The 24,572-nt window shown below is 41.3% G+C and overlaps 1 protein-coding gene across 1 annotated transcript in view; it reads left to right on the top strand.

The window, feature by feature from the left end:
* The first annotated feature begins 2,900 nt into the window (after nt 1-2,900).
* Nucleotides 2,901-24,572, top strand: part of PLPP3 (phospholipid phosphatase 3) — a 99,802-nt gene continuing 78,130 nt past the window's right edge. Inside the window, exon 1 of the mRNA XM_004368984.1 lies at nt 2,901-3,446. Coding sequence (XP_004369041.1) covers nt 3,308-3,446 — 139 coding nt within the window. The 5' untranslated portion in view covers nt 2,901-3,307. The remainder of the gene's footprint in view (nt 3,447-24,572) is intronic.

The following is a 24,572-nucleotide window of genomic DNA, read 5'->3' as shown; positions in this document are numbered from 1 at the left end:
AGTGTCTGCAGTGTTTGGTTCCCTTGAAGAGTTATCCAAACATAATACTTGTTTGTATAGAACCACACACATCAATTAACACTATGATCTTTTAGTTATGAAAAAATAGCCCACAGAGTCTTGTAAATGGAAATATAAAACTCTTATTTAAACATCCATCTATTTTTCCTTTTATTTGCTTTTGGAATAACAGAGTTTTATCCTTCTTAATAAGTAGTTGAATCTAATCCAGAAAACCTTACAAACAGTATTAAAGTGAAATAGTATTCAATCTAGTGTAGGCTAAAGTTAACAAACTTCCCCAGTAATCTTTAAAGAGACCAACAGTGATTTCTGAGTTAAAGTACCATTTAACTACAGTAAAAGTCTAGTTTTTAACAATGTATTTATTCTTAAATTAATAAAAGTCATTTCACAAATAAAGAAAAGCAGACAGGAAATGTAAAAGAAGGCGGCCATAAAATTCAATTAAAACTCGCTGCTGTCCAGTCGATTCCCACTCATGGCAACCTTCTAGGACAGAGTAAAATTCACTTTGTCACTGTTTATTTCTTCGACATTGGATTTCACCCAAATTCTTCAGGTGTCAAAGTCATGTCTCTGCCTTCACAGAGCTGACAATCTTTCAGAGACAAGTTATAACCACTTGTGAAAAGTAAAATAATAAAACAGGGTGGTATACAGGAGTGGCATCCAAGTGGCACCTATGCTATAGGACTTTTGGGGTTCGAAGGAGAAAAAGATCAGAGTGGGCAGTAGTGGTCAGGAAGGCTTGCACTGACTTCCCAGTTAGATTGGAATCCCAAAGATAAGGTTTAGTGACAGAATTTCAAGGATGATTATAATTACAAAGAGAACTGGGTGGGGAAGGACAAAACACTGGAATCCCTGAATTCCTTGTAGGATGTCAAGAATAGTGAAGCCAGTCTAGCATTGTTTTTGCTCTTTTAACATTTGAAGAAAAGGTGTTTCTCGCTGAAAAGCTATTTAAGGAGTCTGTTCTCTTAGTGACTCTGGCATTTACCTGCTATCTTAATTGAGAATGCTGTGGCAGAAGTGGCAGCCGGAGGCCTCAGCTGCAAAACTGCCTTGGAGATTGTTACTCTTGCTTCCAGAAGACAGCAGTTTTGCCTTTCTTTTCCTGTCCCACCTGTCCCAATTTTGAACTTAATTCAGCAAACACCAACCTCTGAGCTAGGCACTACGGAGAGTCTGTGGAGCTGATAATCTGATTTGGTGTTATAGTTAGTAAAAACTAGTCAGCTGTACAAGAGTGTTATAAACAAAACATTGAGGGTGAAGTTAATTCTGTCCAGGGATCAAGAAAGAGCTCAGAGAAGAAGTGACATTTCAGAGGACCCCAAAGCAGGAGAAACATTTTGCTAGCTCTGGAAGCAATGGATGAGCTTTACAGGCAGAGGGAGCACAGAGCAGGGGTGTAGGGTGTGAAAGGACTATTCAAGAAAGGGCAAGTGGTTTATGGTGGCTGGGTGGAGGGTTATTTCTACTTCTGGCTGCACAAAAAGTGACATCTGAAAGAGATGTTTATCTGTTGCCCACCGTGTGCTTCAGATTTGTGCTAGGCACTTGGAAGATACAAGGGAAGGCCCATGCCCTGGAAGTGTTTATATTATGTCTGGAAAAAACAAGATTAACTCATATAAAATAATTTAAATTAATATGACAGCCTCTAAGGCAAAGCATTAGATTGCTTCAGCCTCAAGCTAAAGATATGATACCCCCAGAAAGCACTGCTGCTGCCCTGGAACTCACCAGAGTAGAACCAGCATGCTTGAAAGTGTTGCACGGTTTGGGAATCCTTCATCCCCGACTCTCCCAGCAGAAATAAAGATAATGGCTAACCCTTATATAGCACTTCCTATGCACTTGGGGGAGTCCCTGAGTGGTGCAATTAACATGCTGAGCTGCTACTGGAAAGGTCAGAAGCTGGAATCCATCCAGAAGGGCCTCCCAAGAAAGTCCTGGCGATCTACTTCTGAAAAACCAACCATTGAAAACTCTACAGAGCACAGTTCTACTCTGACACACACACGAGGTTGTTATGAGTCAGAGTAGAGTGGATAGCAACTGGTTTTACGCACCAGGCACTGTTCTATGCGCTTACATGATTTAACTCATTAAATCTTCACACTGACTTAGCCGGTAGAAACTGCTACTATCTCCAGTTTACATATGGGGAAACTGAGGCACAAAGACAGTAACTTGCCCAAAGTCTCACAGCCACAGTCAGAATTCAGATACAGGAGGTCTGGCTCCAGTCTTTTTCATCATCTTATCCTCAGAATCTAGCACAGTCCTACGCGGGTGTTAAATCTTCAAAAAACCAAACAGGCTTTTCCTTAACTGTTTTCAGGATAATACAATTCAATAAAACCCGCGTCAAAATAAAGACGTGACGCCCAATATCTCGTAAGGGAGAAGAAATGCATTTTAGCTGCACAGCCCCAGCTTTTGCCTGACCCAAGGTTGGCAAGAAAAGGTGTCTTTTTCTTTTCTTTTTCCCTCATCTTTTGTGACAGTTTGGCGTTTCTGAACGCTAGGGGCTCCCGGATTCTCTGGTTGAAGCATAACTATTTCTTTTAGGATTTTTTTTTTTTTTTTAGGGGGTGGGGTAAAATGTGGCCTTAATTATCCTGCGTCTTAGGCAGCTTAAGGAAGGGGCTGTGCTTTCAGAAACCCATCAGAGCCAAGTAAGGAGGTCCCTCTCTCTGTTTTTTTTAAAAAGGACCTCGTGAAATAAAAGTGCAGAAAACAAACGGAGGCGATCACAGCAGCAGACGCCGCGGCAGCGGCAGCAGCAGGAAACTTGGTGTTTGGAGCAGCCGCTCCGAGTTGCTGGGCTCAGCGCAGCGCTCATTCATTAAGTAACCAGCTGCGGAGGAAGGTGGCCCAGCGCCCGTGCTGCCCCCTCACTCGCTCGCACACACATACACACGCCAACCCAGCGCGCCCGAAGCGCCACAGATCTGCAAAAGTTTCTGCTCGCGACTCGGCTCTCTTTCCCCTGGACTTTTGAACGATTTGAGGTTGAGAGAGGAACGCAGAGGCGCACTGGGGAGCAGCGAGCACCGCCGGACTCCCCGAGAACTTTTCTGCAGCTCGGAAGCAGGCAGCCGGGGCTGCATTCTCGCCGCCGTGCCCCGAGCCGGGGCCGACCCGCCACTCTCCGGAGCAGCCTCGGCGGCGGCGGCAGCGGAGAGATCAGGAGACTACCCCGCGTGTGAGTCTGCGGCTGCTGTTGCGGGACGTCTTCGCGGGGCGGGAGGCTCGCGCCGTAGCCAGCGCCATGCAAAACTACAAGTACGACAAGGCGATCGCTCCGGAGAGCAAGAACGGCGGCAGCCCGGCCCTCAACAACAACCCTAGGAGGAGCGGCAGCAAGCGGGTGCTGCTCATCTGCCTGGACCTCTTCTGCCTCTTCATGGGTGAGCCCAGCCCCGCGGTCCCTCGGCCTCTCTGCCCTCGGCGCCAGTCCCAGCCCAGCCAGCTCCCTGCGCGCGGGGCTAGGCACTTCCTCGCTGGCGCGGGGCCCCGGCGGCCGCGTTCCCCGGCGGCGCCTAGCGGTGGCCGCCCTCCCTCCCTCCCGCGCTGTCAGCTCCGGGAGGCCCCCGCTGCTTGCTCGGGGAACCTTCGCGCCGCTTGGGGCCCCGAGGGTCCCTCCCTCCCTCCCTGAGTCTACTGACTCCCCGGCCTATAAAGTGTGTCTGGATGTGCTTATGCGTTTAGGGCTCTTTAAAAGTCTCTCCAGTTGGAAGTCTCTTCGGGTCTTCCGAATCCCGGGCAGAATCGCCTGGAAGGTGTGGGTTTGTTTTTTCAGAACTGGGGAAGTTGGTTGAATCACGATTTAGAGCCAGAGAATATACAACTTGTTGCCATCAGTCCAAGTAAAATGGATCTCCCGGAGTGCCGGGCTTCTGCCTGGAGCCGAGCTGCCTCCCCGCGGTTGTATGTAAACATCCAACCCTTCCGCCGGTGCTGCTATTGCCAGGCCGGCTGGCAAGCTCGCCTTTTCCCTTGCTTCTCTCCTGCACACCCCCCAGCGTTGGAAGGTGTTCTCCCTGGGCTTGGTGCTGGGTTCCGATTCAGCAATCCCTTCTTGAGCGCCTACTGTGTGCCACGTGCTAGGCGGTTTCACCGGCATCTGCTTTAACTAGCCCTCTCCCTAACTCAGTGCAGTGGAGGTGAGGAGCCCCATTTCACTGACGAGGAAAGTGAGGCACTGGGCAGGTAAGCCACGGTCATGTTTTGGAACCAAAATTAATAGCAGTCCCAGAAAGTTGAGGCACTAGTGAATCCACTTTTGTTTTCCAAACTATTTGGAAGCCTGAGCTAGCGGGAGGGTGGGAGTCAAAGGAATGGGAGTGGGAGAGTGAGGAGGATTTATGAACTTGTTGTGGGGGGAAGCTATTGACATGAATCTGCAGTAGTTCCAAGGTTGAAGTCAGATAGTTTTTTTTTTTTTTTAAGCGTGCAGAACTTGTCATCAGAAGACTGCCACTCTGCCACTTGCTGGGTGTGCCACCTGTCTCATAGGCCTCAGTTTCCTCGTCTGTTGAATGAGTGGGTTGAACTAGATGCTCGCTGGAGCAAGCGCCTTCCTGCTTTAAGAACTCGGATTTGGTCCAGGAGCTGTTCTGCCAACTCTGCTAACTGAAGAAACATCTGTGTTCCCCCATTCAGTTCCCTTAAAATAGAACTCCTGCACGGAGACTTAAGTACCCTTTGAAATGGATTTGTCCGTGCAGATTGTGACAACTGAGGCTTCTTGTGCTGGAGTTAAGACTTCCCTTGTGTTCACGAGGCTTTCTGTAGAGAGGTCCTTACTAAGGCAGTTTTCCCAGACTTGCATCCTCCTACCTTCAGCTTGACTGCCCATAGTAAGTTTTGAAAGAAGGATGGGATTCTTAGAATTTAAAAATGAGTGGCCCCTTTAACATAAGGAGAGACAACTGAAGGTAAACTTGTGTTGTGTGGAAGGGAAGAAAAGTCACTACAGTTCAGGTGGCATATCCCATTCCCACCTCCCTTAATATAAATTAAACATTAAGATGCTGTGTAAAGGAATTGTCACTGGGGGGCCTACCTTCCTGTAGGAGCCTCGTGTATTATTTTGCAGCTTGGGACAGATTAGTACTTCAAGTCTTGTAACCAATCGTGTTTTTTTTAAAGCCCCTCTCAGTCCTGGGGGAGGACAAGGAAACACTAAATACATCGAGGCTGTTGGCTGTAAACTCGCCTGGGGCTTCCCAGTGTTTACTCACGTTTTGTTGGTGGTGGGGTAAGTTCTTTTTGGAGCCCAGGAAACCACCTGTGCGCCTGTGCTGTGAATCCTAACTCCTACTTTGTGTTTAGGAAAGCAGGCTACATGCCTGACAGCCTTTGTACAGTTTCATTGTCCTCCTCCTTCCTTCCACTCTTTTGGTTTTAGAAGGCAATCCCTCTTTTGATTTCAGAAGGCACTCCCAAGAAATGGTGTATTTTTATCAAAGGAAAAAGAAATGTGAAGTGATTTGCAAAAAGACACACCTATCAGCTGTACATTAGCCAGGGACATAGAAACCCGAAGATACTCAGATGTGTGTTAAAGGAGATCAAAAGTAAGATGTATTTGTGCTGTTTTGGTTCTTCATCTATCCCAACTATCCTCATGTCCCCATTAAGCTTATGTAAATAAACCTAGCTGTTCACCATGTTTGTTCACTGTTTTATAATATTTGAACACATGATTTTGTTTACCTAAAAAAGTTCATATCAGGACAAGTATGTTATTATAAGAGGTACATAGCTGCTCGTTTTAAGGAGTATATATGCCCTGTCATTAAAACCATGTCAACAAAGTCATTTTCAAAGTGACTTATTGATCAGTGTCTCCCCTAAGTATAGCCTAAAGTACAATATCACTAATTAAATGCCTTTCTAACACGTTCAGTAGAAAAAGCGGTTTGAAAAGGTAAGTATTGAATGGAGAAATTTAAGCAGGAGAACTCTATTTGGCTTCCAAAAGAAAAATTAATAACACAGCATGTGATTTTAATATTCCACACACCACTGTCTTAAAAAAAAATTGTTTCTACTTGGTTCACTTTTTGCCTGAGACTGTCAGTATGATTTAATTTTTATGTAGTTTATTGATCATATGGTCTGGATTATAGGGCACTAATTATATGGGCACTGGTTTGAACCTCTGCTGATAATTTGCATTTCTAACAAGTTCCCAGTCAATGCTAATGCTGCTGGTTAGGGATCAATTCTGAGAACCACTTAGTAGAGCAGTTGGTGTTGTTCGGTGCCTTCAAGTTGCTTCCAACTCATAGTGACCCTATAGGACACAGTAGAACTGCCCCATAGGGTTTCCAAGGAGCGGCTGGTGGATTCACACTGCCGACGTTTTGGTTAGCAGCCAAGCTCTTAACCACTGCGCCACCAGGGCTCCAAATTTATTATACATAAGAATCACCTGGGGATCTTGTTGAAACGTAGACTCTGATTCAGTGTATCTGGGGTAGAAAGGCAAATTCTCAGCAGGGGTTTGAACCGGGAAGAACTGTTTCAAAGCCCTGGTTTATTCTCCCACAGGAATATATTCCAAGCTTCATCTCCTTAAGGAGTCCTGGTGGTGCAGTGGCTAAGCGCTCAGCTGCTAACCGAAACGTTTGAACCCACCAGCTGCTCCCCGGGAGTCTGCTTCTGTATCTGGAAAAAATAGAAGCTGATATGCTATATAAATGTTATGTAAGTGGAAATATGCAAGTAGTTGTTTCACATAGCTTTTTGATGTTAAATTATTGGTGAAAAAAAAACAAAAACAAAAACAAAAGTTCACTCTTACTTGAAGGCCAGAAGATTCTGATGTCAGAGTACACCAATGGGAGTTCATCTCCTATTGAAACGCTATCTTTGCCAACTAATTACTTTGACGGCAAAGTTATGAAATCTTTGCATGTTAGTTTTTCTGAACTTGGTTTTGTTTTCCTTTCAGTCAAGCAATATGCATTGCCTCTTGTTTTTTGTTCATTGGTTCTAGTGTAAAGGGTAACATGAGAGTGCCAGAGATGCTTCCTATACAAATAAGGGAGGCGCATCTACTGTCTTTCTAATTTCTGTTAGGGTAGAATTATATTTAAATTAATTAATTTAATTTTGTTAATTTATTTAGTCATGATTGGAACTCCTGTGAAGAATTATCTCCATTTTGTGATGAGAATACCAAGTCTCAGAGAAGAAAGGACTGGGATTCACTTGATGTCAGTTGGAGCTGAACCCTGATTCTGAGTTTATCATTATTGGAGTCCATCCCTATTTCCTTTCTTCGTCTGAGGAATCCTGAGGCCCAGATTCTCATCAGATAATCCTAAAACTAAGTTTGTAGAAAGCCCTGCCTCTGCACATTTCCCAGGTACCCATTTGCACCAAGGCAGATGGATAAAGGTGGTACTACTCTTCTATACTTCCGGTTGGAGCCCTGGTGGTGTAGTGGTCAAGTGTTCGGCTGGTAGCCTGAAGGTCAACAGTTTGAATCCACCAACCACTCCTTGGAAACACTATGGGACAGTCTTACTCTGTCCTATAGGCTCTCTATGAGTCAGAATCAACTCAACGGCAGTGGGTTTGGTTTTTCCTTTTTCCTCTCCTGGTAAGTGATAGGGTCTCGTTTGCTCCATGGCATTGTTTTGATTTGGAGCTAGCTGTAGCATTGAAGTTTCTCTTTATCCCATGAGACAGTGGTTTCAGAGAAAAAACGCACAGCAGTCGGTGGCTGCAGTACAAATGCAGAGTTTTGGTAAATCCAAACTAAGCTTCCAGGCTCCCCTCCCCTCATGTATTTATTGAGTGCCTCCTTTGAACCCGGGCACTTTGATAAACAAGTAGTGTCAGACAGGTCCAGCTTTTTGTCCTATGCTCTCTGTTGAAGGCCCTTCATTCTTTGAGTTCACTTAGCTCATCTGCCAAAATGATGATCGGAATGCCTGCTTCACTATGTAGCTGGGAGGAACAGAAGAAGTATTGGATGTTAAAGCTATTTGTAGTTTCTCAAGATGTGGGCAAATGCAAAGGTTTATAACCTGGAGCCCCAGATGAAGGTTTTGTGGTTATCTTCCTTTATTGTGTCTCAGAAGCATAGGTAGACCAGACTATAAAATGAATGCTCAGTAATGATGTTATAGTGAAGACCATAAACCATTCACTTAGGAGAAAGTCTCATGTGCCCAGTAAATTGAAGATGGATGATTTCCATTATTCATCATCGATCTAAATTTAAGCTGAGAAGGCAGCTTCTAAAATTTAGCAGAATTCTTGAGCACTAGCTTACCATTTAATCCTCACAGTATGCCCTGGAGTCCTCTTCAGAAAAGATTCTTTTGTTCAGAAAGAATGTTCCTCTTGTGGGTTTTGATACTGGGAGGTAGGTTAGCTGAGTTATAATAGGGGTGGAAGACATTCAGGGAAGCAGGTGCTTGGTCAGGTTTGGTCTGAAAAGCTTGACTCCCATTCTGTTCTTGAACAAGGAGCAAAGTCAATGAGTGGAGTGTCATGAGGCAAAGGGAAAGAATCTCAAACAGGTAAAATAATAGAATGTAGGGGATCAGCAACCATGCTACTTAATTTGCTGGTTCCAGAAAGTCTCTGACAATTTCTTGATTTGCAATAAAATGGTTGAGATAAAATTCTAGAACTGGTTCCATATATGGAATCTGTGGAGTACATAAAATCATCATGTGTTTTTATTAAATGCTTCACTTTTAATAAGGGAGGGAGACAGTGTGGAGTAGTGAAGAGAATAAACCAAAACCAAACCCACTGCCATGAGTGATTCCGACTCATAGCGACCCTACAAGACAGAGCAGAACTGCCCCATAGGGTTTCCAAGGAGCGGCTGGTGGATTTGAACTGCTGACCTTTTGGTTAGCAGCCGAACGCTTAAGAGAATGGGAGCCTTGAAATCAGAAGCTTTGGGTTCTGGTCTGGCCAATGCCACTTTCTAGTTGTGTGCCTGTGGACAGGTTGGTTTTCTATGGTTCTCAGTTTTGCCTATCAGTAAAATGGCTGATTGGATGGGATTATTTCTAAAGCTGCCCTCAACCATTCTGTGATTGATTTCTAGTAGAGAGTAATCACACATCTATCAAATATCTATTGCATACATACACTCTGCTTAGCTCTTCAGTGTTTAGCTCAATGAATCATCACAGTGGAGCCCAGAGACCTGGGTTCTAGTTTTACCCTAGCCACCATGTTGCTGTGTGATTTTGGAAAAATCACTTGACTCTCCTGGGCTGCGGTTTCTTTATCACTGTAACAAAGAGAATAGATCACCTCTAAGATTCCTTTTGGAGCCCTGGTGGCGCAGTGGTTAAGGACTACGACTGCTCACCAAAAGGTTGGCAGTTTGAATCCACCAGCCACTTCTTGGAAACCCTATTGGGGCAGTTCTACTCTGTCCTATAGGATTGCTATGAGTTGGAATCTTTTCAGTGGCAATGGGTAAGCCTCCTTTTAGCTCTAACAATTTTATCAGTCTGTGCTGGTAAATACTGTAATGTAGAAATCCAGTCACTACTCTTTAGAAAGGAGCCCTGGTGGTACAGTAATTAAGTGCTCAGCTGCTAACCGAAAGGTCAGTGGTTTGAACCCACCAGCTGCTCCTTGGGAGAAAAGACCTGGCCTAGGAAACCCTGTGCAACAGTTCTGCTGTCATACAGGGTTGCTCTGAGTAGGAATTGACTTGACAGCACACAACAACTTCCCTTAAGACCATCTATCATTAACTGAATTGTTATACTTTTTTTTGAGACAAGATTTAATGCTGAAAATTAGTGTAAGTTGGTGTTAATTCTGGAGGGAAAGTAAGCACAGTGTTTTACTAGAGTTAATCCAGTATGCTGAATTTTTCCTTGGCTGGACGTGTGTCCTTTCACCTGCTTCCTGAAATTTTTAATAATCACAGACAAGTAGGTAAGCAAGCACAATAGGTAACTTCTCCCTTTTCTTTGCTGCTCTGGTTTTATATTCAACAAGTGTGTGTTTCTCATAACTCAGTAGGTTTTAATCACTTAATCTGCCATGTGAACCACAGAATATAGACGCAGATTTTCATTAATCAAACTGATGAACAGCCTGGCCAAGCCCCCTGCATGGATTGCAATAAAGAAGTGAAGCTCCATTTAGTTGGTAAGCCCTGCTGACATTTCTAGGACAGTTGAAAACCTCTATTTCCTCATTGTCCAGAATTGCTTTTTTTTTTTTCCTTAGCTCTCTGTTCTCTCTTCCCTAACTTTCCCTTATATATAAAAGGTATATAATGGTGGTACCTGCCTTTGTGGGAAACTCCTTAAGCCAGAGTTAGGTGCCTTTTCTACTTTTAGCCCTTTTGATTTCCTGTCGATTTTAGATTCTTTTTTTACCCCTTCCTGTACAGTTGTCTGGGCTGGCAAGCCCAATGGTCACAGCATGATGTTAATGAGACCATAGTCAAGGGCTTCTTCCCTGTGTAGGCAGGTATATTTATGGAGAGACTCTACCCTGTGTGTCAGTTCAATTCCATACACATTATTTGAGGAGTAATCATTTATTTTGGGAACGTCTGCTATGTCAGTATTTCACAAACTCACCTAATAATAGATCAGTCTGGTGTGAAATACAGATTCTCTGTCTCCTGAGGAGATTCAGATTCAGGAGGGTTTGGGGTAGGGCCTAGGATTTTCAATACTTGAGACGGAATGAAATAGAAAAGAGCGCGTCTTCGTTGCCTTAATTGTATTGTAAAGTAGGCAGAAGAGTTCTGTGTTGAAATCAGAAAAATTTAGTGATTGGTTACTAGCTGGGCACCCTTGTCCAAGTTATAGTACTTCTCTGAGCTGCAGTATCCTCGTCTATAAAAGGGGGTCTCATATCTGTATCATATGGTTGGCCTGAATAATAAATACGATAACTAGCATAGTACCTCTGTTCCTCAACAAAAATTCCTCAATAAAATATGGAGAGCGCTCTAGATGACAAGCATTTGATTATTTTTAATCATTGCTGTTCTTTTTAATTAGGCTTTTCCCTGGGCTGTCAAAGGACACAGATAAGAGTTGACCCTAAAACAGACCATTTGCCCAAATTCCCTCCTGCCCTTCCTAAGGTGTATTTGTCTTTCTCTCAAGATGATATGGCCATCTCCCTTTCAGAGGGGAAGAATGCAGCCACCAAAGGCTGTTAAAGTTCTCGCACTTTGACTTTTCCGGACAAGGTCAGAAAACCTTCTACTGCTTTTCTTTAGTTAATGGGAAACATTTGTGTTCGCTCTGCTTTGTTTTTTCTTAGGATTCTCCTCACATTTTTCCCCCTAATGTATTTCAGGCAACTTTGCTGCCAAAAAATGAAAGAGGATTTCATAGAACCATTAAGGAGTGAGGAAATTGGAAAGGAAAATACAATTACTATGAATAATAATAGCAAAATAATACCTGATAATGGTATAGTGCTTTTTAACTTTTCAAAATGCTTTCAGATTCATGATCTCATCTGAGCTTCACAACTTAAGAGTGCTACTAGGTGTGCTTATTTTATAGCTGTGGAAATTGAAGCCTAAACCAAAACCAAACCAAAGTCCTTGTCATTGAGTCGATTCCGACTCATAGCGACCCTATAGGACAGAGTAGAACTGCCCCATAGGGTTTCCAAGGCTGTAAATCTTTACGGAAGCTGACTGCTACATCTTTCTCCCGAGGAGTGGCTGGTGGGTTTGAACGCCGTGCCTTTCACTTAGCAACTGAGCACTTTAACCACTGCACTACAGGGCTCCTTAAATTGAATCCTAGAGAAGTTAAATAAATTTCACCCAAGTCTTACCAAGTAAGTGTTAGTTATAAATCAGAATTCAGACGCGGATCAGGATGAATCCAAAGCTTGCATTGTTTCTACCATGTCAACCTAACTGATCTTTTAAAGGAATATGCTCAGCTGCTAACTGCAGATTGGAAGTTCAAGTCTACCCAGAGGTACCTTGGAAGGAAGGTCTGGCAAAAAGAAAAAAAAATACTTCCAAAAAATCAGCCATTGAAAACCTCATTATTAAGCTCAGTTCTACTCTGACACACATGGAGTTGCCAAGTCAGAATTAACTCGGTGGCAACTGGTTTATTCAGGATTCTAATTTACTCCTTTCACCTCTGACTCGTGCACATATTTCAATATCTCAAAAGAAAATATTTAAACACCTCATTTATCTGAAGAGGTCACTTGGCTGGCAACTTCAACGACACAGAACTCAGTTTAGGACCCTGAAATAAGCAAAAATGCTAGCCTCTCAGCAATTAGAGACAATACGAAGTCTTGTCGCTAAAAATTACAGGAGATCTTCAGGCCTGCGCTCACAGGTAATTTTTTTTTTTTTTTTTTGACAGAATTCTAGCAAAGTCTTACTTGAGGATCATACTGGGCAATGGAAGAGACAAGAGTTATAAATAAATAATCGCAAAACGGTTTAGAGTATGATGAATAAGCTCGCTGTGGACATAAAAAAGAAAATACCGTTGGAGCAATTCTTCATGACCTAGATTCAAGGAATCTTTAGAATTTGAAAGTACCTTGGAGATTTCATTATCAACAATACCAAGGTTATTTTTCATCTCAGTCATAAAAACAGGCCTTGTTGAGCTAGAGAAGGGTGGGAGGTCAGAGGAGAGAAAACACAGAGTGGGAGGTCATGGTCAGACAGGCCTGAGTTAAATGTTTGGCTCTGCTGCTTGCTCATTATTATTAACTATATAAACTAGGTTATATAGTTACTTTATCTCTTTGAGGCCTCAGTTTTCTAAGTTGTGAAATGGAAATAATATGTACCTCGTGAAGTTGTGAGAATATGCCAGGTATAGTGCATGGTGCATAAATACTCAACAGACCTTAGCTTCTATCATCAACATCATCATCATCATCATCATCATCATCATCATCATCATCATCATCATCATCATATCCTCCTCAGAGCCCTTGATACAAATATGGAGAGCTCGAGACCTAGGTTGTTAGTGATTGTCCAACATTAGCGAAAGTTTAGCAAGGCCTCAAACCAAGGTCTTACCTTTATACCATGGTGCTTTTCTGATATTTACTTGTCAAGTTGGAAGTTTGGTATTATTCTTAAGGTACACTTCTCTAGAGGGTTATATTCTCTTCTTTCTCTTGCTCATGTCAATCAAAAGAGGAACAAGACAAACAGGTTTAATTTATCATCCAAATCAGTGCAGGGTAGCTGAGTAAGGACAGAGATACATGGGGCAAACTTGAAGGACTAGGCAGTTTTTTTGACCTATCATGTTTCCTCAAACTGATAACTTCTTCTAGAAAGTGCTTATTACCAAAGATCATTGCTGACTCATTTGAGCTTGAACAGACACCATTTTTTCAAAAAATGTACCGCAGGAGAGAAGAAAGAGAACTCATGTTTACTCAGTTCTTGCTTTTTAAAATCCTCTCAACAACCTCTTGAGGTAAGAATTATTCTCATTGGACAGAGGAGATAACAGACTCAGGTTAATTAATTTTCTCAAGGGTGTATATTAATTGGCAGTGCCAACATTCTAAAGAAGGCTAGGTCAGGTTCTTGAACATCCTTGTGGAACTACTCTTCCCTTAGGTCCAGGTGAAATTATTATGCTCTGTGTTAAAATCCTCAAGTTTAAAAACAAACCAACACAAGATACGTAAGACTCAGTTGGAAAACTTTGAGAAGAACTTGTTGAGTTCTGTGTGCTTTGAAAGTATATATTGCAATCAGGGTATTGGTGGCAAGTGTGTTTTTGAGATTTGTCACAAATTAACAAAATTATATGTTTAGAGAAAAAGGAGCCCTGGTGGTACAGTGGTTAAAGCACTCAGTTGCTAACTGAAAGGTCAGCAGTTCAAACCCGCCAGCTGCTTCCTGGGAGAAAGATGTGGCAGTCTGCTTCTATAAGCATTTACAGCCTTGGAAACCCTATGGGGCAGTTCTACTCTGTCCTTACAGGGTCGCTATGAGTTGGAATCGACTCGATGGCAGTGGATGGTGGTGGATATGCCTAGAGAGTTTTGCAGAGAAATGCAAATCAGTATAAGCACCTTGTCATAATAAGCAGTATGCTTTGGTTCCTGTTTATGTATCCCCAAAGCACGTAATACACACGATTACACTGACATCAAGGAAGCCATTTTCATTGGTGGTTTCTTTGTATCTAGTCCCCAAATTAGTTTGTGGTATCAATCAGGATAATTTCTCACAAGCCTGTTTAATTAAATCTACGTTTGTACTTGTCTTTTAAGTCTCGTCTTCCACAGATGGTTTTTTAAAAAATATTTTATTGTATTTTTGTTGAAAATATACACAGCAAAACACTCCCATTCAGCAATTTCTATACATAATATTCAGTGACATTGGTTACATGGTTCACAATGTGTCAACATTCTATTATTTCTATTCTGGTTGTTTCACTCCCATTAATTTAGCTCACTACCGGCCCCCCACCACCAACTCCCCTGATTTCTCATCTATGCTTTAGAGTAGCTGTTGTCCATTTGGTTTCATATAGATAATTTTTTCAAACAGCACAGTACTCAAAGTTTACATTCTTTGCTTTTTGAGCTAACCTGCTTAAAAGGTGACTTCATAGCATAGTTTTGCCTCACGGTTTAAAGAGTATCTTAGGGTAATAATTTCAGGGGTTCCTCAAGTCTCAGTGGGTCCAGTAAGTCTGGATTCTTTAAGAATCTGAAGTTTCTGTTCCACATTTTTCTCCCTCTCTATCAGTATCCATCTATAGTGACCCTGATCAGAAATTTAGGTAGTGGTAGCCAGGCACCATCTAGTTCTTCTGGTCTCAAAGTAGAGAAGGTAGTGGTTCGTGGAAACAATTAGTCCTGTAGTCTGGTTCCTTCTCTGATTCTTGGGTTTCCTTCCTTCTCTTTTGCTCCAGGTGAATAGAGACCAATAGTTGTATCTTAGATGGCTCCTTCTAAGCTTTTAAGAACCCAGACACTACTCTTCCACAGATGTTTTTTGAGCACCTACTCTGTGCTGGGCATTGAGAGTTCCTTGCTCCTAAGGAATTTCCAGGCTAGAGAATGAGAGACAGACTTGCATATTTACAAACACTTAGTCATGCGCATTTTGGAAGAGAAGGGCTTCAGCAGCAACAAGTGGAGAGTCATGAGGTTTGCCTGACGGCACGAGCTGGATCTTGTAAGATAAATAATAGTGAAGGTTGTTTTTGTTACGTGCAATGGTGAAGGGTGAAAGGGTATATGGCAGCAGAGGGAACAATAGGTGTTGAAACAGGGAAGTACAGACATATTTGGGATGGGTGAGTAGTTGGAGGCTGCAGCAGTATAAGTAGTGTGTATTTGGACTTTGTGAGTGGGGAAGGATGATGTTGGAGAGAAGGCTGGAGAACTAGGTTGGGACCAGATTACGAAGGGCTATAAATCATAAATGGCAGACAGCTAACGAACTTGAACTTTATTTTGGAGAACGAGCAGAGCAAATGAAGTTTTATTTTGTTTTTGTTTTTATTTGTGGAAAATTTCAAACAGAAACTAAAGTAATCTGATTCCTGTTTGAGAAAGATCACCCTGGATTTGAAAGCTGGCAAATTGGAAGTAGAGCAGCGAGACCAGTTGGGAGGCAGGTGAGAGCTGAACCTAAGTCAGTCAGGCCAGAGAAGTGAAGGGAAGGGTAGAAAGATTACAGTAGTTTCTGATCTCCGGGAGGGAGCCTCTGAACTGAGGTGATGCCACTCCCGCCACAAACGCTTTAAATGCAGTCTTTAGAGAAGATTTAGGAAATTCATATGTTGTAGTTAGGAAATGCTTCTTCATGTTCACATCCTTATTATACAAACGCAGCTATGAAGTTTCTTTCCTTTTTTTTTTTTTTTCTTTTGCTCTACAATTTTTTATTTCTCAAATGCCCCTTAAAATAAATGGGCCACTGGAAATCACCTTGGCTTAGAGAAAGGGTTTTTTCTTGGGTTGTAATGATATTTTTAAAAACAGCTTTATTGAAATATAATTGACATATACAGTTAACCCATGTAAAGTATTCAATTCAGTGGTTTTTAGTATGTTCGCATAGCTGCACAACCATTGCTACGACCAAGTTTAGAACATTTTCATCAACAAAAAAAGAAACCCTGTACCCAGGAGCAGTCATTCCCTCAATCCCCTCAAGCCCATGGCAACCACTAATCTACTTTCTGTCTCTATAAATTTGCCTATTCTGAATACTTCATATAAATGGAATCATATAATATGTGGTCTTTTGTGATTGACTTCTTTGATTTAGCATAATGTTCTCAAGGTTCATCTATGTTGTAGCAAAATCAATACTTCTTTTCCTTTTTATGGTCCAATAATATTCTCTTGTATGGCTATACCACATTTTGTTTATCCATTTATCACTTGATGGACATTTGGGTTGTTTCCACTTTTTGAATGTTATGAATAATGGTGCTATGAACATTTGTGTACACGTGCTTGTATGATATATGTTTTTAATTCTCTTGGGTATACAAACTAGGAGTAGAATTACTGGGTCCTGTGGTAACTCTGGAGCCCTGGTGGCATAGTGGTTAAGCGTTTGGCTGCTAACCAAAAGGTCTGCAGTTCAAATCCACCGGCTGCTCCTTGGAAACCCTATAGGGCAGTTCTACTCTGTCCTATAGTGTCGCTGTGAGTTGGAATCGACTCAACAGCAAAGTCAGCTTAAAAATACAGTTTCCTGGGAAATAAAAAAAACAATGGGTTTGGTTTGGTTTTGGTTTATGGTAACTCTGAGGAGCCCCGGTGGAGCAATTGTTAAGCACTTGGCTGCTAACCAAAAGAAAGTTCCGAGGTTTGAACCCGGCAGCTGCTGTGTGGTAGAAAAGACCTGGCAATATGTTCCCATAAAGATTACAGCCTGAAAAAACCCTATGGGACAGTTCTACTCTGTAATATAAGGTCGCTATGAGTTGGAATCTATTCGATGGCACACAACAGCAACACGGTAACCCTGTTTAATTTTACGAGGAACTGCCAAACTGTTTTCCGTAGTGGCTGCACCATTTCAGAAATATTTTAAGATTAATTAAAATACGTCAAGAAAAAACATAGAAGTTTTACTGAAGAGCTTTGAATTAACATATTCATGAAACGGCTATAGTATAGCTTTGTTCTTAGAGGCATTTTTCACAAAGAAAGTTTTTGATCAGTTTAGCAGTGCCACTGGGTTTAAGATGAGTGAGCAGAGAACAATAAAGCTGAATGAGGAATAGTTTCTGGGTGGTCAGCTAGACCTGCTCACCCACTGAGTAACATGCTTCCACAAACCAGATTCCTGCCTCAGCAAAATGAAAGGAAAAAAAAAAATGCATCCTTGAAAACAGTTGAAAATGCAAATATGAAAACATATATTTTCCTGGGATCTACTTTACTATATTTTTAATACCATGAAATAGAAGAAATCTGTCTGTTCAGTTCCTGATTAGGTTGATTATTCACTCTTTTTTTTCCCCTGGATATATGGCTGTGTACATAATTATAATCTCAGAAATTAAAATTACCACGAATCTGTTAGACTTAGGTAGGATACTGGAGACAGTAAAGAGAGGAAGATGCAAGCACAAATCTTTAAGAATTATTTGGAGCATCATGTCATAAATGCATGAGAAATTAAACCACAGATATTAAAGTGGGTGAGGAAGAGACACATTTATTGTTAGGTGCATTGCATGGTATCTCACTTAATCTTTTTAAGTGTAAGGTATATGTCAGAAACCTAGTTTTGCAGCTCAGAGAAGGTAAATGATTTGCCCAAGGCCGCACACCTAATGTGTAGGTTTTGGGATCTGAACTCAAGCCTGACTAAATGATGACAATTGGTAACGTTTATTCAGTGCTATCTGTGTTAAGCGGTATCTTATTTTATAGTCCCAGTGAGCTATGAAGTTGTTAATTACTTTTATCTCCATTTTAACCAAGGTTCAGAGAGGTTAAAAATAACTTACCAAAGGTTATGCAGTAAGTGAGTGGGGGAGCTGGGGTCAGACCTCTTGAGGTGGTTCTTAACTACTAGGTGCTAATGATTATGTTCTCCCAGAGCTTCTGAAGCCCAAGCTTTTCCTTACCACTCCCTGCTGGCTTTCAACACTGGCAGCGTGTGATTAGTTGTTCAAAATGAGTTAGACTTGTGATTCCCACCTTGGGTTCTCTGGACCTGTAAAGGTCTGTTAGGCAATCATGGAGCATGCTATGCTATTTTCAGCACTTTAAAAATATCTAATGTATACTGTGCATCTACCAATGATTAACTTGCTGAGACTAACTCAAAGGATCAGCCTTTGTTGAGACTGCTCAAAACATCAGTTTTCCGCACTTGTGATTTGAATGACACGTATTGGTTTGCTCTGGTCTTGCTGGTTATTTCTGCTAATTAGGAAATGGGATTGGCACTTTGTACGCCTGGATTAACAAAAGTGGAGAAGTGTCAACTTAAAAATACAGTTTCCTGGGGAATAAAAAAACATCTTCCAGAAAACGAGCCACATAGAGGCACAGGAAACGTGAGTAGTGAAAAAGTTGGATACCCTGGAATGGACCATCAGTGAAGATGAAGACCACTGGGCCCTGGACCCATCTTGGAAGGTGCCCTAAGGGGAAGAGGGACTTGAACTGGGCCATTTGTCATTCACATTGGGCAGCGGTAATAGGTCACTCTGTTAGTGACCCTTTTTGGACCATGGATTTGATCTGCAGTCTTTGGTTTGGTGTAACCTTCGGGTCACATTGGGAAATTTTGAGCTACTCTAGTTAGTGGCTGGGAATGCAGCTCCTTCATTAAGTGCAGTAAATAGAACTTCCACCAGTAGCCTTCTCCCCACAAATGACCCGCATTGTTGTAAAGTTAGCAACCACTGACAGGAAGTGGAAGAAATGCTTCTCAACCACATGGCTGATTTTATTAGACACTTGCTCAAAGTGGCTGTTTTGGTCAATTTGACTTCTGTAGATTTCTAGGGAGGAATGGTCTAATATGTTATTTCTAATCATTGTATTTGTCTTGCTGTCATCTTGGCCTTAATGAAAATTTTTTTTAAATACACAGTGTCTTCTTTTGAAGCAGCTGCACATACTGTGATCATAGGGAGAACTTCTAGCAAGCTGGGATTTTTTAATATTTCCAAGGGTGTTGCCGACTTACTAGAGGCTTTTCTTTAGCTGTCTTCTCATTTAAATTTGTTTGGAGAGAGTGGCTGATGACACCACGGGAGAGATGGGGGACTCCACTTACCTTTGTGAACCTTTGCTTTGAAAAGGTCTGTATGCAGGCATTGTGTGAATGTGGAATTCTTAGGAACCAGCTGGGAATTTAAAATATACTTCTTGGGTCAAAGCATTCAAAAAGAGACCTTTCAATTCCAGGGGAAAATAAACTGTCTTGATTTTAGCCTTAGTTTTCCTTAGGCCATTGATGGAGTTGAAGAACCTTTTATTATGATTTTGCCTTAAATTGGTTGTTTGCAGTTGTGCTTGGTCTAGTTGTGAAATCCAAACATTTATTATTAATTAATAACCCCTTTCATTGAATAGTTGTATCATGTGATAATGTATCTATCTGAGAATTTGAATTTAAATATCCTTTCTTGCCTCAATTAATTTTTCTTAGTCTAGATTTCTAGCTCTCCATCCCTCTAAAGCAAATGAAAAAAACCACCAAAACCACCCTACCCAGAATATCATTCTCCAGTGTCAGCTGGATAAAGGCTGGGAAATTTACATTTTTGAACACTTATGAACTCTGTGGTGAGGCACATTCACATATCAAATCATATATAACTGTGCAAGAGAGATAAGCTAATCACATTTACTGATGAGACAGTCGCCGTTCAGAGAGGTGAACTAGTAAATTGTGGAGCTTCTGGTATGTGAACAAACCAAAGCCTATGCTCTTTCCACCAAGAATGAAGTCTAGCACTTGAATCTTTCACTGACTACTGTTTTCAGTGATGAGCGTATGAAGAAAACAAATAAGCCAGAAAGTTTTAGAATGAAATCATCAGGACTTGTGAAGTGTTCAAGTTTGATTTGAGGTTTAAAACCTTTTGCCCTGGCCAGTATTGCCTGTTTCTTTGTATATTTCTAAGAGGTTAGAAATTAGACTCAGAACCTCCACGCTGGAAGGGAGGGACGTGAACTTAACTGAATACTCTAGATACTTATCATATGGCAGGGACATTTACATGCATTATTAACTTACTAGAATTTCACAACAACCCCAGCATGGAGGAGGCCTCACTTAACTTTGGACTTCATTTCGGTTTTCTCAGAATTTCATCAGCAATGCTTATCTCAACTCTTACTGGGTGGTGGTAGCACACTGTATTAATAGTTGAACTAGTAAATCACTATCAGAGATCTTTTACTGAGAGTCCACAGGAAATGCTTTGCTAGAATCTGCTTTGAGCTGGTCACTTGAACCATGCATTAAAATTTCACTGAAATAGAAAGAAAGGCTTCAAATTTGTGGAGCCTTAGAAGAAAAGGTCAAAAGTCATGGTAAGGAGAATACTTTGCCAATTTCATACAGAAATGGACTGACTTTTACTACAGAGGGATAACAAGTTCAGATTGTCTTGTTAATTCTTCCCTCCTCTTATCAGTCTTCTCCAAAGGAGTTAAAAAGTCAGGAAAATGCAACATTTTGAGTGAAGGAGCCAGTACTTTGGAAACGGCTCTGTGTATTTCCCAGGCTATTGTAGGACTCCTGTTCAGCTGGGATTTGAATGGTGGTGTGATTAGCATGAGAGCAAGTGCATAAAGTAGGCCTTTTTTCCCTTTCCTAAAAGAAGTTTTGTGGCATTTCTTTTTCTGACAGAGTTGGCATGAAGCTTTGACAAACAGAAACCCATGGAAAAGTTAAATAGGATTCAGAGCAGGCCCATTTTGTACAGATCCTTCATGCTTAGAATGCAAAGCAGCAAAGTGGCTGGCAAGAGGCACCTTGGATCATAGGCATTGTAGCAAGGGTTATTCCTCTGCTGTGGACCATCGATGCATAGGAAATACCCACCAGACCAATGGGAACGTGTATCCTTGGCTGTTGACCATTCTCTGTTTTCAGAAAACAGACAGAACCCTCTTGAGAGTCAGCTGTCTATCTTATCTATCCCTCAGTGTTTATTGAGATAAATACAAAGCACTGAGGGAGATACAAAGAAATACAAGTGGAGGATCATGCTTTCAAGGAGCAGGTGAGGAGATGAGAAGATGGACATACAAACATTGGATGGGAAAAAACACAGCCAGGGTCTTGACCTGATAATTAAATGAAATTTTAAAAATATAGAATCTTAGAGGTAGCTTGATGCTGATCTGAGCTCCAGGTCACTTCCCTGGGTTACTACTTGTCTATCATAAATCTTAAAACAGGGCGATGATTCGTTCCCTGCCTAACACATAGAGCTGTTGAGATCGAATGGTATGGTTTCTTATATATATATATATATATATATAAAATATGAAAATGCCTTGGAAACTGTAAGTCATGTTTGTACAATGAACATATTTTTTTTTTTTGTCTTCTTAATTCACTCTCTCCTCTCCGTTCTCCCTATTTCTACCCCATTTGAAGCCCATGCCATCGTTCACCCAGGTCTGAAAGAATTTCTTTATAGATTTCATTTCTAGAGTGGTAGTCTCTCCCATATATGCTTGACACAAAGACTATTCAGGAGTTATTTTTATGCAATTTTGATCACGTAGGCCCTTTTCTTCAGAACATGACTTGTATGACCGCTTGTCGACTACAGAATAAACTTCTTAGTATGACACCCTTGAGACCCTTCAGAATTTGGCCCCAACTAACCCTTTCATCTTCAGCTCTTTCTGCTCCCCATTCCCTTGCTTCCCACTCCTCTACATTCCATCCTCCCCCGATACACACACCTTGGTCCCAGACACCCCCCTTCTGTGACTCTCCCAGACACATTCCCACTATAGCGTTCTTTCTCTTTGCGTTGGTATGTGCTACTCACCTCGTGACACTCACTTCAAGCGCTACCCCCTCTGTGAAGCCTTTCCTGATTTCTTCAGGGCAGAATTCCTCCTTCCTTTGGGCTCCCACAGCATCTTGTGTTGACCTTTCTTATGGAAAATTTTCTTGTTTGTTTTATAATATTGTACAGTTTTGTCTTAAAAGAGTATGTATATAATAGATGCTCAAACATTCTTATTGAAAAAAATGTAAATAAAAAGTTATTTTAGAAAATATAGACAAGAAACACAAAGAAAAATATTTTTTTGATTCCTATAATAATGCAATGCTGGGATAGCCACTGGCGCAATGTCTCTTTTTCTATAAATACCTGAATTATCATTAAGAGTGCTTAAGACATACTTTTCTGTAAGTCAGTGTGAAAATGGAAAAAAAGAAAAAAAAAACTTGCTAGACTTTGTAACTCCCACCCCTATCCCCATACTAAGGTATTAACTGATGTAAGACACTTGGAAGTATGCAACCAACTTAATAGCAGCTAGGTATTTTAAGATTACTTTTGCGTTCATTTGGTGTTTTGGACTTGGTTGATGAACTGAATTTTTGTTAATCATGATAGCTCCTATGTATGTTTGTTATTGTTGTTCTTAGGTGCTGAACTGATTCTGACTTACAGTGGCAGTATGTGACAGAGTACAAGTGCCCCATAGGGTTTTCTAGGCCATGGGAGCAGACCGTCAGGTCTTTCACCCTCAAAGCACTGGGTGGGTTTGAACTACCAGTCTTTCAATTAGCAAACAAGTACTTAACTGTTTTGCCACCAGGACTCCATATAGTGTTTAACCTACCCTAAAAGCTAGGCCTCTAGTTAGAATGAGTGATTTTTCTCACCCTGGTCTGACCTTAAAGAGGGCTCTGAATGGGGAGAAGAGAAACCTCCTGTAGGGCAAAGAAACTCACCCTGGGAGTCAAGAAATCTGAGTTTTACGCCCTAACTTTACTACTCATTTATAGGTCACCTTGGCCAGGTAACTTTTCCTCTCTGTTACTCTGTTGCCTCATCGGTGAAATGTGATGGTTAAATCTTCCAACATGAAGAATTCTCTAGTTCATTTGCCCAGCTGGCCACTGCCTCTGAAATCTCTGTTCCTTGTAATCACGTGAAGACAATATTGCCATACTTCTTTTTAATTCTGTCACTTCAAAGATATTTGGTTCATTGTTTTTACCTATTGGAAAAACTTCTTAAAGCCAGAACTTAGTATGCATGTTTTCCTTTTTCGGTATTTATCTGCTTCTCACAATTCTGAGATGGCTGAGATTGAAAGACTAAAATGTCTGATTTGGAAGAGAAAGGAACTAACTTTATAGAGCACCTAATGTGTTCTTCAGTTCTTCAAATGGTTTATTCAATCTCCATGGTATTATCATGGCTGTATTGCCCCAGTTTTACAGATGATAAAACTGAGGCTTAGAAAGGTTAAATATTAGAAATGAACTTCAGATCTTTGTGTCCTGTTTAAAACTTAGCCTTTGAGACCATTTATTCTATCTTTCCACTCTCACCCCTATCCAGGGCACAGCCCGTCTAAACCATCTTTTCTTGGTTGGGATCCAGTCTCTGTTTAATACTTCTGGTAATTTGAATTATTTTCTAGGAGACAGCTCTAGTTGTTCAAAATACCATGTTGACATAAAAATCTGCCTTCCTATGATTTTAACCAGCACTGGCTATATGTGGTACAGTGTTGGTTAATAATTACTAGCATTAATAATTAATATTAATTAGTTTTGTAATTAAAAACCCTTGAATAAATGGTTGGTGGTACATCATTTCAGCAAACACTCATGGAGCACCTTTATGTGCCAGGTACTATGCTGCATGTTAGGGATCTAATGATGAATCTGATGTGGTCTTTGCATGATTCTTCTGAAAGGGACCATGGGCAGGTGCAGTTCTAGAAGTACGACATGTATGCTGTGTGGAAGTAGCAATGTTGAGGGAGTTATTAACTCTATTTGGGGTGGGGTTGCTGGGAAAATTTTTGAAGACAGTAACCTGTTTGGACCAGAAGAAAGGCCTGGCGATCTACTTGTGGAAAATCAGCCACTGAAAGCCATATGGTGCATGGTTCCACCTTGACACACATGAGATTTCCATGATTCAGAACCAATTTGAAGGCAACTGGTACTGGAACCCATTTGAACACACAAATTTGCACAATGTTGTGAGACACCATTGTTAAGGAAGGCAATGCACTGGAAACAATGTACTTTAGCAGAGTGGTTCCTCTGCCTCAGCTCTGACCGGTACCAATGACCATCATTTGGAACAGTTTTAGAATGTGGGAGGTAGAGGGGGCCATAGGTAGCATCAGGAGTTTTCCTCTTCCTGAATGGAATGCCTGGCTTAATTGCTTCCATAAACAACTGCTTCCTTTGCCATGATACCAGAAAAACTGGATGGTTCTGGCTACCATTAATGAACGTTTTGATCAAAGAACCTGTAGAAAAATCTTGATCAAAAGGAGGGAAAATGTGGAACAAAATTTTAAATTTTAAT

This window comes from Trichechus manatus, unplaced genomic scaffold (genome assembly GCF_000243295.1).
Source record: "Trichechus manatus latirostris isolate Lorelei unplaced genomic scaffold, TriManLat1.0 scaffold00003, whole genome shotgun sequence".
NCBI lineage: Eukaryota > Metazoa > Chordata > Mammalia > Sirenia > Trichechidae > Trichechus > Trichechus manatus.
Note: the sequence above shows the minus strand (reverse complement) of the source record. Positions and strands in the feature narration are given on the sequence as shown.